The 13,305-nt window shown below is 44.1% G+C and overlaps 1 protein-coding gene across 1 annotated transcript in view; it reads right to left on the minus strand.

Moving 5' to 3' along the window:
• Window positions 1-13,305, minus strand: part of spartin — a 556,986-nt gene that overhangs the window by 345,919 nt on the left and 197,762 nt on the right. Inside the window, exon 6 of the mRNA XM_080276831.1 lies at window positions 8,257-8,419. Within this exon, the coding sequence (XP_080132957.1) occupies window positions 8,257-8,419 (163 nt within the window). The remainder of the gene's footprint in view (window positions 1-8,256; window positions 8,420-13,305) is intronic.

The raw sequence follows: 13,305 nt of genomic DNA on the forward strand, positions 1-13,305 counted from the left end.
CACTCTTTCATGCTCAACAGACATCCCTCTCGCATCCAGTGCTCTCTTCACACTGTCCATCCATCCTATTCGTGGTCTTCCTCTCAGCCTTACACCTCTCACATCAGATCTAGTGTTCTTTTTCACCAATCGCTCATTATCCATTCTCTCCATATGCCCAAACCATCGCAACACCCTCTGCTCAACTCTACCAGCCATCTCCCGAACAACTCCAGTTCTCCTTCGTACTTCATCATTTCGCACTCGATCCATACGCGTCACTCCACACATACTCCTCAGACACCTCATCTCCATTACATTCAAACTTTTCCTCTCTGCTACACCCATATTCCATGTTTCAGCCCCATATAACGCAGTCGGTACCACAACACCCTCATACAACCTTCTCTTTACATCCATTCTAAGCGAACAACATCTAAACACTTTTTTCATTCCTCCCAGCACCTTTCCTACTTCATTTATTCTAAACTTCACTTCTGCATCTATTCCTCCATCCACAGCAACATGTGACCCTAGATATTTAAAACACTCTACCTCCTCAAGCAACTCGCCATTCAAAGCTATATTCATCCCCCTACCATCTACCAACCTCGTACACTTCATCACTTTACTCATATTCTCATTTACTTTCAATTTCCTCCTTTTACACACCCTTCCAAACTCCTCTACCAACTGTCTCAATCTCTCCTCTGAATCAGCCACCAGTGCAGTATCATCTGCAAACAGCAGCTGCTTCAGATTCCACTCTCCACCATAAACATTCACCAGACTCAGACCTCCACCTAAAACTCTTGCATTCACCTCCCTTACAATACCATCCATGTAAATATTAAACAACCAAGGCGACATCACACATCCCTGTCGCAGCCCCACTCTCACAGGAAACCAGTCACTCACAGCATTTCCCACTCTTACACACGCTCTACTATTTACATGAAAACTTTTCACCCCTTTTAGTAACCTACCATCAAGTCCATACAATCTTAAAACAGTCCACAAAGCCTCCCTATCAATTCTATCATACGCTTTCTCTAAATCCATGAATGCCCAAAACACATCCTTGCCTTTTGCTAAATACTTTTCACACACTTGTCTCACAGCAAACACCTGATCCACGCATCCCCTCCCTCTCCTAAAGCCACACTGCTCTTCACCAATCACTCCCTCTGTACCCTCTCTAACTCTCATAATTAACACTCTACCATAAACCTTACCTACAACACTCAACAGACTCATACCCCTAAAGCTAGTACATTCATACTTATCACCCTTGCCTTTATACAACGGGACCACACAAGCACTTGCCCAGTCAATTGGCACCATACCTTTCACAAGGCACACATTCAACAATCTTACTAACCAGTCAACAATGGTCACTCCACCACCTTTCAGGCATTCCACAGCACACCCATCCATACCTGCAGCTTTCCCTGTTTTCATCTCCTTTACTGCATTCTCCACTTCCTCCTTCGTGATCAAAGTATCATTCAACTCTCACAACACATTTATTCCTTGCACCCTTCCATCTGCCACAATCTCAGCCACCCTTTCCTCCTCTACATTTAACAATCTTTCAAAATACTCTGTCCATCTCTTCCATACTGCATCCATCTCAATTAACAACCTTCCATCCTCTGCTTTTACTCGTTCTTCCTTCCCAGACTCTCCCTTTCACACCTTTTTCACCTCCTTCTAAAACATTTTCTTATTCTGTTGAAAATTCTCTGTAAGCCACCTACCACACCTCTCATCTGCTGCCACTTTAGCATCACGCACAGCCCTTCTCGCCCTATTCCACTTTTCCTTATACCTTTCATATGACATCTCATCCTTCCTCTGCAGCCACACTTCATATGCACGTCTTCTCAGCCACAGCCATACTTACTTCCTTGCACCACCATACACTTCCTTTTCTTACACCACCACCCACACATCTCACACCACACACCTCTTCTGCATGCCCCACCACAGCACTCTTAAACAACTGCCATTCCTCCTCCACACTGCCATTTTCCTGATCTTTCAGTGCATTCCACTCATCTTTCAATATCTCCTGATACTCTATCTTTTTCTCTCTTTTATACAACTCACTCACTTTCAAAACCTCCCTGCCACACCTAACCCTCCTAGCTCACACCCATCTCTTACCTACTCTTAACTTTCCCTCCACCAGGTAGTGGTCAGACATACCTCCACCCTCCCCTCTCAGAACTCTCACATCCAACAATCTTCCTATTACATTCCTAGACACAACCACATAGTCCATCAAAGCTCTATCAACAACCCTTCCACCCTCCTGTCTCACCCATGTATACTTATAAATATCTTTCTTCTCAAACAGCGTATTTCCAATCACCATCTCTCGATCAACACACATCGCTATCATTCGTTCCCCATTTTCATTTCTTCCAGGCACACCATGCATACCAACTACACCTTCAACTGCTACATTTCCCACTCTAGCACAACTATTATACAGCACCGAAACTTGCCAAATACCTTTCAGAGCACAGCATTGGCTCCTGAGGCACTGTCAAAAGTAATCGTGCCCACTTCCCTAAATTACCAGAGGCAGGAACCTCGCAGTGAGGAGACGTGCACCTACGCAAGTCTGAGAAGATGCTGGCAATATGGTGGCATGACAAGAGGGTCATGCACATGCTCACCACCGTACATAAGGGGGAAATGACAGACAGTGGGAAGGTTGATCGTAGGACAGGCGAACCTGTGATGAAACCTGATGCTGTGTTAGACTACAATATCAACATGCGGCTGGTGGACAAGTCCGAGATGATGATTGGTGAGATCGACTGCCTCAGGAAGAATACTAGGTGGTACAGGAAAGTTTTTCTGCATCTCATAGATATGACGATGCTGAACGCCTTCATCCTGTACAAGATAAAGGTCAAGCCACCCAAGTCCTTCTCCCTGAGGTTGTTTGCCAGGACTTGTGTCCAGCAGCTGCTGGAAAGATATGGTAGGGTGACAGCAGCAACTCCAAGGCGCCATCCAGTAACACTTCCCGACCGACTTGAGCAGAGGGCGTATATGGATCGGCACAGACTGGAGCTAATCCCTGCCACAGGTAAAAGAAAGGCTGCGATCCGCAGGTGTCAGGTGTGTGCACATACCATCCGCCGCACACCTGAGCACAAACGCACCTCTTGGCAGTGCAATGAGTGCAAGGTTCCCCTCTGTGTTACCTGCTTCTTTGATTACCACCGCCAGAAGCAGTTCTAAAAGTGCAAAGTGGGAAAGGAGAGTAATGTGTAAATAATGTGTAAATAGCAAGTGAAAGCAATGGATGTTCAGTACATATGACTGAACAGTGTATTATAGTTTTATCTTACTGAAAGTGACAGTGACTAACATAGTGTAAGTGAAATAGAAGGGTAAATATTGAAAATACAATAGAAAATGTAAATAGTAATGTAAGTAATTAGTAATATAAGAATATGAGTACAAATACTTTATGTTATAACAGTGAAAGTGAATCCGTGGCTCTCTATGTATTTTACTGAATGAAAAATTGAATGACCAGTGACAATAAACTAATCCTACTGAAGGAAACTTATGGAGAAAAACTCCAGATATATATAAGTGTGATATAGTAATAGAAATATAAAGTGTGAGGGGTTTTATGAATAATAAATGACAGAGTACCAATAGCGAACTAGCGCAAGTGCGACGGTCAGACGTGCTCGTAATTTTCATTGCTTTCACGGTGGTTTTTTTTTTTTTTGGAGTATGGATCCCAAACTACTTGAAAATCATAGAGTAGTGTTTATAGTGTTAATATCTGGCTGTGGTAATCATATTACGGGTTGTCGGGAAGTGTAAAGTGGAGACTTCGTTACCCAACTTCAGAGGTCTCCACAAGTCTTACGGTAACCAACGAAGGCTCAACAAACATTCCAGGAGAAAGCTGAAGGTATGTGCCATAAGCATATGTAATTATAATATTCTAGAACTAATAACTGATTTTTGGCAAATATTTTTTGAGAGTCTGTCGGAGCCCGAATAACCCCGCGGGACACGCAAAACATTGGTAAACGTGCCCGCGGTGTAGGGGTTAAACCGGTGCATGCCATTAGCATTGGCACAACACAAAGCAGATAGCCATTGCTTGGAGAGCTTGCGGCCAGGTACACGCTTCTCTGTCTCCTCGGCTAGAGTGTTCGTTGGTAAAGAGCGATAGAATAAACCAGTTTCGTCAGCACTGTAGACTTGACCAAGAGTGAGGCCCTCCCTTCCGATCAAGGCCTTCACCTTGTGCCGAAACTCGCCAACCCCATCCTCGTTAGCGTCCAAAGCTTCGCCATGAGCTTTATGTTGGTAAGGCCATGCCGTAACTTGAACGCGAAGAGCCAACCCTCAGATGCCTTGAAGTCTAGGGCGTCGTGAAGCCTGCCGAACTTCTCAGCAGCAGCCTTCAGCTCCGTTCCACGTACCATCACACCAGCAGCACGTTGCTGTTGATACCAAATCAACGTGTGACAGTCGATTTCAGCAAACTTAGGGGTAAACATCACCTTCCTCTCCACGTTGCGTTTGCTTCTCGATGAGAAGTCAGCCACGTACTGCATGAGTTTGTCTCCGGATCTCTTGATATCGAACAAAGTAGATTGGGCCAGGTTGAACTCGCGGAGGATGCGGGAAGAAGACCACCCTGCATCTACTTTCTCCAATATCTCCCGTTTCTTCTCCAGAGTCAACACCACTCTCTTCCTCTTCTCAGGCAGTGAGGCCATCATTACACACACTAATAAGAGGCCCGAGAGCAGCAGGAGTGCCTGCAGCAGGTAAGGCACCACCACAAAAGCGAGCACGTGGGCAGCCGTGATGACGAGCGTGCACTCGCGGCGAGACAGGCGGACAGTGGGGAGGATGCAGCGGCGCTCTATCAGATGTCGGAGGAATGACGCACCACAACAAAGCTGTCCCACGCCGCGCGCGGCAAGTTCAAATTACGGGTGGAAAAAATTCGGGTTTTTTCTATTTTTTTGCGGTTTTCGGACCATTTTGGGAATGTTGGATCCCGGGACGATTATGTCCGGTTAGTGGGGATGTTCGGATATTGGGCGTTCGGATATTAGAGGGATTACTTATCATTTATTAAACTTTCTGATGTTAATTTGACTCTCATTGGTCTTGTTTCCCCTTTCTTATAAGGCCCTATCCTCCTTACTTCCTCAATTTCTTTTACCCACTTGTCTCTTTCGGGGTCAATTTTGCCTAATATACCTCTCACCAGGTTCGTGTCTCTCGAGTCTCACAAATCTAACCTTTTCTTCCTCCTCCCTGTCTCCAAAGATTACCAAGCATCTGTTCCTTTCTACAGTTTCTCTCACAATTTTCTCTTTTTTCTTCAGTATTTTCACTACATTTTCTTCCATCTTTTTCTTGTTTATTTCCCTTTCTTCCTGGATGATTTCTCTTAAGTGTGTGTGTGTGTGTGTGTGTGTGTGTGTGTGTGTGTGTATTTACCTACCTAATTGTATTTACCTAATTGTGATATACAGGAAATAAGCTACGTTCGTGGGGTCCCGTCTCTGTTTCACAATAACTCAAATTTGGCTTTAAACTCATTTAAGTTTTTAGACTGGACAATCTCTTTGTCCAGGCTATTCCATAGGTCTATACATCTATAAAGAAAACTATATTTCTTAATATCCTTCCAGCAGCTTGGTTTCTTCAGTTTCATTCCGTGTCCTCTTGTTACTTTCTTATCCCATACAAACAAATAATCTTTGTCAATTTTATCTACTCCCACCATGGTCCTGAACACTGCAATCATGTCTCCTCTCTTTCTCCTTTCTTCTATCTATCTGTCTATTGCCAGATGTCATAATCCCGTAAGGGGTGGACACTGACTTTGAGTTATTTGTTTTACGGGGAGGGGCACTAACCCTCCACCAACCCACTTGCTGACACATAGGACTCACGTATGGTTTGGTTATATGGTTACCACCCAGCATTGTAAATGGTTTCTTGGCTTACAGAAAACTAATGAAGGCAAATCCAGCTTTTCCAACCTCTCTCTGTACGACAGATCTGCCAGACTGGGGACCATTTTGGTTGCTGTTCTTTGTATTCTCTCAATCTTATTTATATCTTTCTTTTTGTGAGCACACGCGCATGCATCCGTGCATATGTGCATGATAGTGTGTGCACGTGCATACACAGGCATGTGTCTGCGTGGCCATCTGATTGTGTAAATATACCATTTCACGTCCTATCATTTTTACAGTGTTGAATTACAACTATTTATTAAAGCAAAATCTTACAAAGGACAACATTCTGTTTACTCTACATGGGGGAACATGCATCTACATGGTCTGCAACTTTGGAGAGGATGGCTGAGGATGGGGGCTGACATCTAAGATTTTCATGTGCACTTTTTTTTTTTTTTTTTTTTTTTTTTTTTTTTACTAGGCCAACTCAGGGTTTATCTTTTCCCACAAAATGTGTCTAGTGCAAATCAGTCCAACAAAAATTGAAGGTCTACTCTACAGTCCATTTACCCATACCTAAAAATGACCTCTATCCCATTACAGTTCCATTAATGGCCAAGTATGGCCAGTGTGGAGGGCTGACTTGTCTATCAACGCAATTCCTACCTCACTTACCATGATTCACTGAATTTCAGGCAACCACTACTTAGTATTCAAGTTACAGAAGCAGCTCACCTCTGTCAGCTGAAAGCAAACTATACAGCATTGTCACGAGTTGGCGCGATTCTCTATCTAAATAAACTCGAGACATTGAACTTTGTGGGAAACCGCGAATTCTAGTGAATTCCCATAAGTATCACTCAGTCAACCGCCACGTATTCACCCGATCGGGAGTGTTTTCAGAACATTTTTCACTGTTTCATAAGTGATCGTCCTTGTGCGCGACATTAGCGCTTTTGCTGAGTGATTTATTATGGACGTGTTTCACTCACTACTTTCCGTTACCAGTTAGCGGCTGGCCCGCCCTCGCCTCTCTCTCACAATTTGAATTTAGTCAGGATTAGAGTGCCGTGGGACTAGGTTCGTTGGCCCAGCTTGGAGCAGTGTGTGTACAGCGAGTTCCTGAATCCCCACCCAGGATGAAACGGCGAGAGGTTTAGTGTGTGCGGCAGTGTCCTTCCTCAGCAACGACGCCCAGTTCATCCCGCTCAGCCCACTCTCTGACCAGTATTTCTTTTTGTTTTTCCTAGGCTTAAGAGTTTAGCTTTTGAGTGAGCGAGTGAGTGTGTTCTCCTTATTTTGAATTCATTTTGAAACATGTAACGTAAATTTAACTCACTGTAATCAATAAATTAACAGTTCTTTTCTTTGAGCTTGATGTAATGTAAACTTGTGTTTTATTTCTCCACATTAAGCTTATTTTACTTATAGATCCTAGTTTGCATAAACGCTTTGCATTATTCATAACTGGTACTTAGGCCAGTCCTTTTTATTAACTTAAATCCGTTGTGCAACTTAGGAGTTAATGCACCAGCAAGAACCTGCTTATCATTCATAGCATTAGTTATTGATTGTCAGGGGTGGAGTCACTTTCTCGTGAGGCTAGCAGTACTAACAAACAGCATTTATGAGTAATTAGTCTCAGCTGCGTACTGCTGAGAAAGTAAATAAATTCTCGTCCTTAGAGAATCGGCGAAGTAAGCCACATAAAGTAATCATTGTTGATTTTCACAAGTCAATTCTTTGTCCCTGTTCTCAAGTATTATTGAATATTATTCTTTAATATTGCATAATCTCAAAACCATGTGACACGTATATGCAATTCAAGAAGGCTATCTATCTATTGCCAGATGCCATAATCCTGTAAGGGGTGGCCATTTGACTTTCAGTTATTTGTTTTATGGGGAAGGGCACTAACCCTCCACCAACCCACTTGCTGACACGTAGGGAGCCATATGGTTTGGTTATATGGTTACAACCCAGCGTTGTAAATGGTTTCTTGGCCTACAGGAAACCATTTGGCTTGTCACTCAATGTAAAGCCACCTGTAAAGGAAAGAAAAGAAATAAGAAGTGACAGGAAAGATCGGAGAAATAGGAAATGAGGAGGGCAGGCACAGAAAAATAATGATATAGGCTAAGGAAGAAATAGGCAGTACTACTTCAACTGAGTGGAGACATTAATGAAAAATAAGAACAAAACAAATACACCAAATAAAACAAGGATTTACCCACAAACGTCCAACTGTATTTCCCATACTGCCATACACTCATCTTTGTACATGTACTTGACTCTCACTGACCTGGAAATGTGAACACAGCAAGGAAGGCTGGATATGAAGGGCTGGTTACCCTGCCATCAGGGTATATAAAGAAAATCTGTACCCCATTCTCAACTTGGAAAATCATCTCCCCTTGTTGTGGTGACATTACAGGAGTTGCCACTCCCCCAACCCCTCTCTCAGCCTGGAAGGAAATGGGTCATAAGTATAAAGACAGTCAATAATCTACAAACATAGCAGTGATGTTGCATCTCCTATACTACCAGGGTATTTATACAAGCTTTGTGATTTTTTATTGCAGTTATTTCCACTAATATCAAATGGTGGAAACATGACACCCACAGGTCAAAACTGACATTAGAAAACTAGTACTGTAGGTACACACAGGACGCAAATCACACAGTACGCGAGGACCTATTCTTTATCGAATTTTAGCGTACTTTTTAATAGTAAGCGAACTGAACTTGTAATAGCTGAGACGGCAGCGAAGAGTGGTGCAAATCCAGGGTTACCCCGAGAACGCAACATTGCCACCTCAAGACATCCCAACAGTTGCCTCAACACCTGTTACCTTGAGCCTCAAGAAAGTGAGGAATCACTCCCTTCAACATCAGAAGAGCCATTTCCTGGGGAGGATCAAGAGGATGATGCGATGTCTGAGGTGTCAGAAATAAGCTTTGAAGGGTTTATGAACTAAATGAGTGCATTAGCTAGTGAAAGCTTTGAAGGGTTTATGAACGAAAAGAGTGCATTAGCTAGTGAAAGTATTAAGAAGAGCTGGTGACGAGAGTGGTGAGGAAGGTGATGTGTCGAGTGGTGCGGTGGGTGGTGCAGGAGGTGCACGCTAGGTGCCTCACCCTGCCTTAGATCCCCTTCTTACATCCATCAAGCCTGTTGTCCTCTTGGGTTAAGGTGAGCAGCCATATTCTTGTTGGATTAGTTAAGCCATATCCTTGTTGATTTGATAAAGCCATAATCTTGTTGGTTCACTTTATCTTCGGTAATATGTCTTACACAGTTTCCCTGTACATTACAATACGTAGGTCTGAAAGGAGTCTCAAGGGTTAACGATGAAGGGGGGTGCTGCCCATACGTAATTTTTCCACTAAGTTTATGCAGTCACAATACGCGAATTCTTAGTAAGCGACCTCCTCTGCTGCCCATAAACTCGCGCACTGTGCGTACCTACTGTACATACAATGGACCATTAACCCCTAAAAGACGGGCATTGTAATGTTTTGACAGACGCCCAGGATGGGCATAATCGGCGGGTGCTATATGGTGGGGGATTTGTGGGGGGGGAGGTGTGGAGGGGGGGGTTATGGGGTGGTGCAGGGATGGGAACTGGGTGCTTGGGTGAGGTGCGGGTGGGGGGTAGGGTAGGGGTGGGGGGGTGATCGGTGGAGGTGGTAAGTGAGGGGTTGGGAAGGGGGTGGGGGGAAAAGGGTAGGGGTGTCGGTGGGGGTTAGAGGAGTGGTGTTGTTTGGGGTGTGTTCGGGTTTGGGGGGTATGGGGGTAGGGGTGGAGAAGGGTAGGGGGTTGGGGGTGGAGAAGGGTAGGGGGTTGGGGGTGGTGGGGGTAGGGAGAGAGCAGTAGGGGGGTGGGGGATAGGGGGTAGTGAGGGAATGGTGGTGGGGGTGGGGGGGGGGTGGGGGAATGGTGGTGGGGGGTGGGGGGTGGGGGATGGTGAAGGGAGTGGGTGGTGGTGGGGAAGTTGTTGGGGGATTGGGGATTGTGGGGGCATGGGGGGAGGATGGGGAGGGTAGGGGTGGTGAGAGGGTGGGGGTTAGGGGTGGTAGGGGACTGTGGAGGGTATTGGTGGGACAGTGGGGGGATTTGGGGGGGGTGGAGGTTTGGGGGTGGGGTGGTGGGGGGAGAGCAGGAAGTCTGAGTGGAGGGGTGAGGGTGGGGATAGGTGGCAGGCAGTGTGTGGGTGTGGTGGTAGGGGGGTGGGGGGGGTGGAGTGGGTTTGGGGGGATGGGGGGGCATGCCCGCATATGCGGACACCTGTCTTTTTGGCCCTAGTACCCTCGGACAGCATATGCGGACACCCATCTTTTAGGGGTTAAGTGACCCCTCCATATGCACAATTTAAATGTTAACCTAGTCTTCTGTGCATTCAGAGCACATGGATCAAGGTCTCTAATATCTCAATTAAATTTCCACCCTGAACCAAACTTGCCTACTAAGAACCCACTACCACCACAATTAGACCAAACATACTTCCCTAGGGTATAACTTACTGCACGGATGTACAGCACAGACGGTGACATAAAAGACTCTTTGATCAATAAATAAGAGGTAAAGCAGACAGAAGACAGTGACATCAAAGAGACTTAAAAAAATTAATACATGATGTCAATGCTACTGACAGTGACTGGAGCACAGAATTTTTATCTCCTGTACTGCATTCTCTTCCTCTAACTTGGTGATTAGTTGACCACTGAACACTTCCTTTACAAAATGGTTCCCTCCATGATTAGCTACTTATACATTATATGGCAAAATCCCTTTCAGGCCGACTTCTGTTTGACACTTAAAGTGAGACAGACATTTCCAAAATGAGTAAAATGCCCTAAGCTGGGCACCAAGCATGGACCCAAAACCTTACCATTGTTTATATTTAAAGTTCCCTTTCTTGTGTTGCTGAAAGATAAAACACTGTGTTTGCTTTTTCAATACCAACCATGAAAAGTGAACTGGTATGCAGGTAAACTATATCATTCTGGTGCTACATGATAAACTTGGTGCATGATGAGTGTAGCCTATACACTGTATATACACTGTATATGGCTAGTGAGGGAGTGATCGCCCTCTACCTACACAGATCAAAAGCCCTCGGGAGCAGGGGGGTGGTTGCTTTCTCAGGCAGAGGAACTCCTTGAGAGTGAAATGGCTGGGAAGCATGCCGGCACGTGACTGGCTACAGCACAGCTGGGTCTTTCGGGTGTGGGCAATCAGGCAAGTTAGCTGCCTACTGCGACTGCAACACAATGGCGAGGTGTTCAGGAAGTTAGCCAAAGAAACCTTGATGGACTCTGAAAGAACAATAATGGCCCCCAGTCCCGTGCAGCACTTAAATGGGCAGGGGGTGCTAAGAATCTCACGGTTGCCTCAATTACAATCTAATTCCTTTGTCAATGCAAAAAATACAATTAAAATTGGTAACTGGAATGTGAGAACGCTAAATCATGACGGTAAAATCGATGAGTTAGTGAAGGTTTTTCAAAATTACGGACTTGATATTTGTGCTCTGACAGAAACTAGATTAACTGGAGTCGATAAGTTGGATTTGGAGGATGGTATACGTTTATTGATATCTGGTCGACAGGACGGAATGCATTATCAGGGAGTAGGATTGTTGCTGGGTTGTAAGGCAAATAAGGCTTTATGTGAGTGGGATCCTATAGATGAGCGATTGTTATACGCACGGTTTAAATCAAATCATGGCAACATCAGTCTGTTTGTGTGTTATGCACCTACTAATGACGCACTCGATGAAAGGAAAGACACATTTTATGAAAAGTTGCAAGAAGGAGTAGGAAGGGTACCTAGACATGATGTTTTCATCTGCGTTGGAGACTTTAATGCAGTAATGGGCTGTTCAAATGAGGGATTTGAGGCATGTATGGGTAAGATGGGAGTTGGTAGTAGGATGAGTGAAAATGGAGTGAGGTTTGGAAGCTTCTGTCTATCAAATGACTTAGTCATCGGGGGCACACTCTTTCAGCATTGCAATATACACAAGACAACTTGGGTGTCGCCGTGTGGAAAATATAAAAATCAGATTGATCACATCGCTATCAGTAGGAGGCATAGAAGTTCTCTGCTAGATGTTCATGTTAAACGGGGAGCGGATATTGGTAGTGACCATCAACTCAGCATTGCAAAAATAAGGTTTAAACTTAAAAATCAGAAGAAGGAAAAATCAGGTGTTGGTAGATACGATATTGTTAAGCTTAGAAGGGAAGGAGAAGAAAAGGAGGAATTCAGATTAGAATGCAGAAATAGGTTTTTAGTGTTGGAAACGTTGGAAGAGGGGGAGAGAATTGTAGATGAGATGTGGGAGGATGTGAAAAAAGTTTTGCATGAGACTGCTGAATGTACGATTGGAAGGAGACATAGCTTCAGGAGAAAGAAATGGATATCAGAGGAAACGTGGGATATGATAAAAAAGAGAGGTGAGGCTAAATTGAGGAGTGAGATGCAATGCGTTGATGAACAAGAGATTGAATTAGCAAGAGCTGCGTACTGGAGTTTGAATTCAGAAGTAAGAAGGTTAGCTAGGAGAGATAAAAGAAGATGTGTGGGTGAAAAGGTTGCAGAGACTGAAATCTTAATAAACAAAAATGATGGACAGAGTCAAAGAATAGCATATGAATCGATTAGAGAACTGAGTGGTAATGCAGGTAAACGCAAGGAAATACCAGTTAGAGACAGGGAAGGAAATTTATTGACCAAAGATGGAGATATTAAAAACAGATGGAAAGAGCATTTTGAGACAGTTCTTAATAGACCAATACCACCAGAAGAGGATATACCGTCTGCTCAGGAAGATTTAAATATAGAAACAGGAGAGTTGAGGCTTGCAGAAGTGGAGAAAGCAGTAAAACAGTTAAAGAATAATAAGGCACCAGGGGAGGATGGTTTATTTCCGGAAATGTTTAAAGTGGAGGGGGATAGATTAATAATGATCTTGACCAAGCTATTCAATAAGATATGGGTGACGGGGTTACTACCATCAGTTTGGAAGAATGGTGTAATTGTTAAAGTTCCGAAGAAGGGAGACCTGAGTGAATGTGGTAATTGGAGGGGAATCTCTTTGTCACCGATAGCTTTGAAAGTTTTCAGTAGAGTGTTGTTAAATAGGTTGGAGCCGGTGGTTGAGGGTATTCTGATCAGATCTTTATAGTTAGGCATTTGATGCAGCAAGTTAATGAAATGAGAGTACCGTTAAGTCTTTGTTTTGTTGATTTTGAAAAGGCTTTTGATAGTGTTTCGAGAGAGACTATGGGGAAGATCATGAGACATTATGGAATACCAGAGGAGTTTGTGAGGGTCATTATGAAC

This window comes from Coenobita brevimanus, chromosome 67 (assembly GCF_032717465.1).
Source record: "Coenobita brevimanus isolate Jiangsu-jjx chromosome 67, ASM3271746v2, whole genome shotgun sequence".
Lineage (NCBI taxonomy): Eukaryota > Metazoa > Arthropoda > Malacostraca > Decapoda > Coenobitidae > Coenobita > Coenobita brevimanus.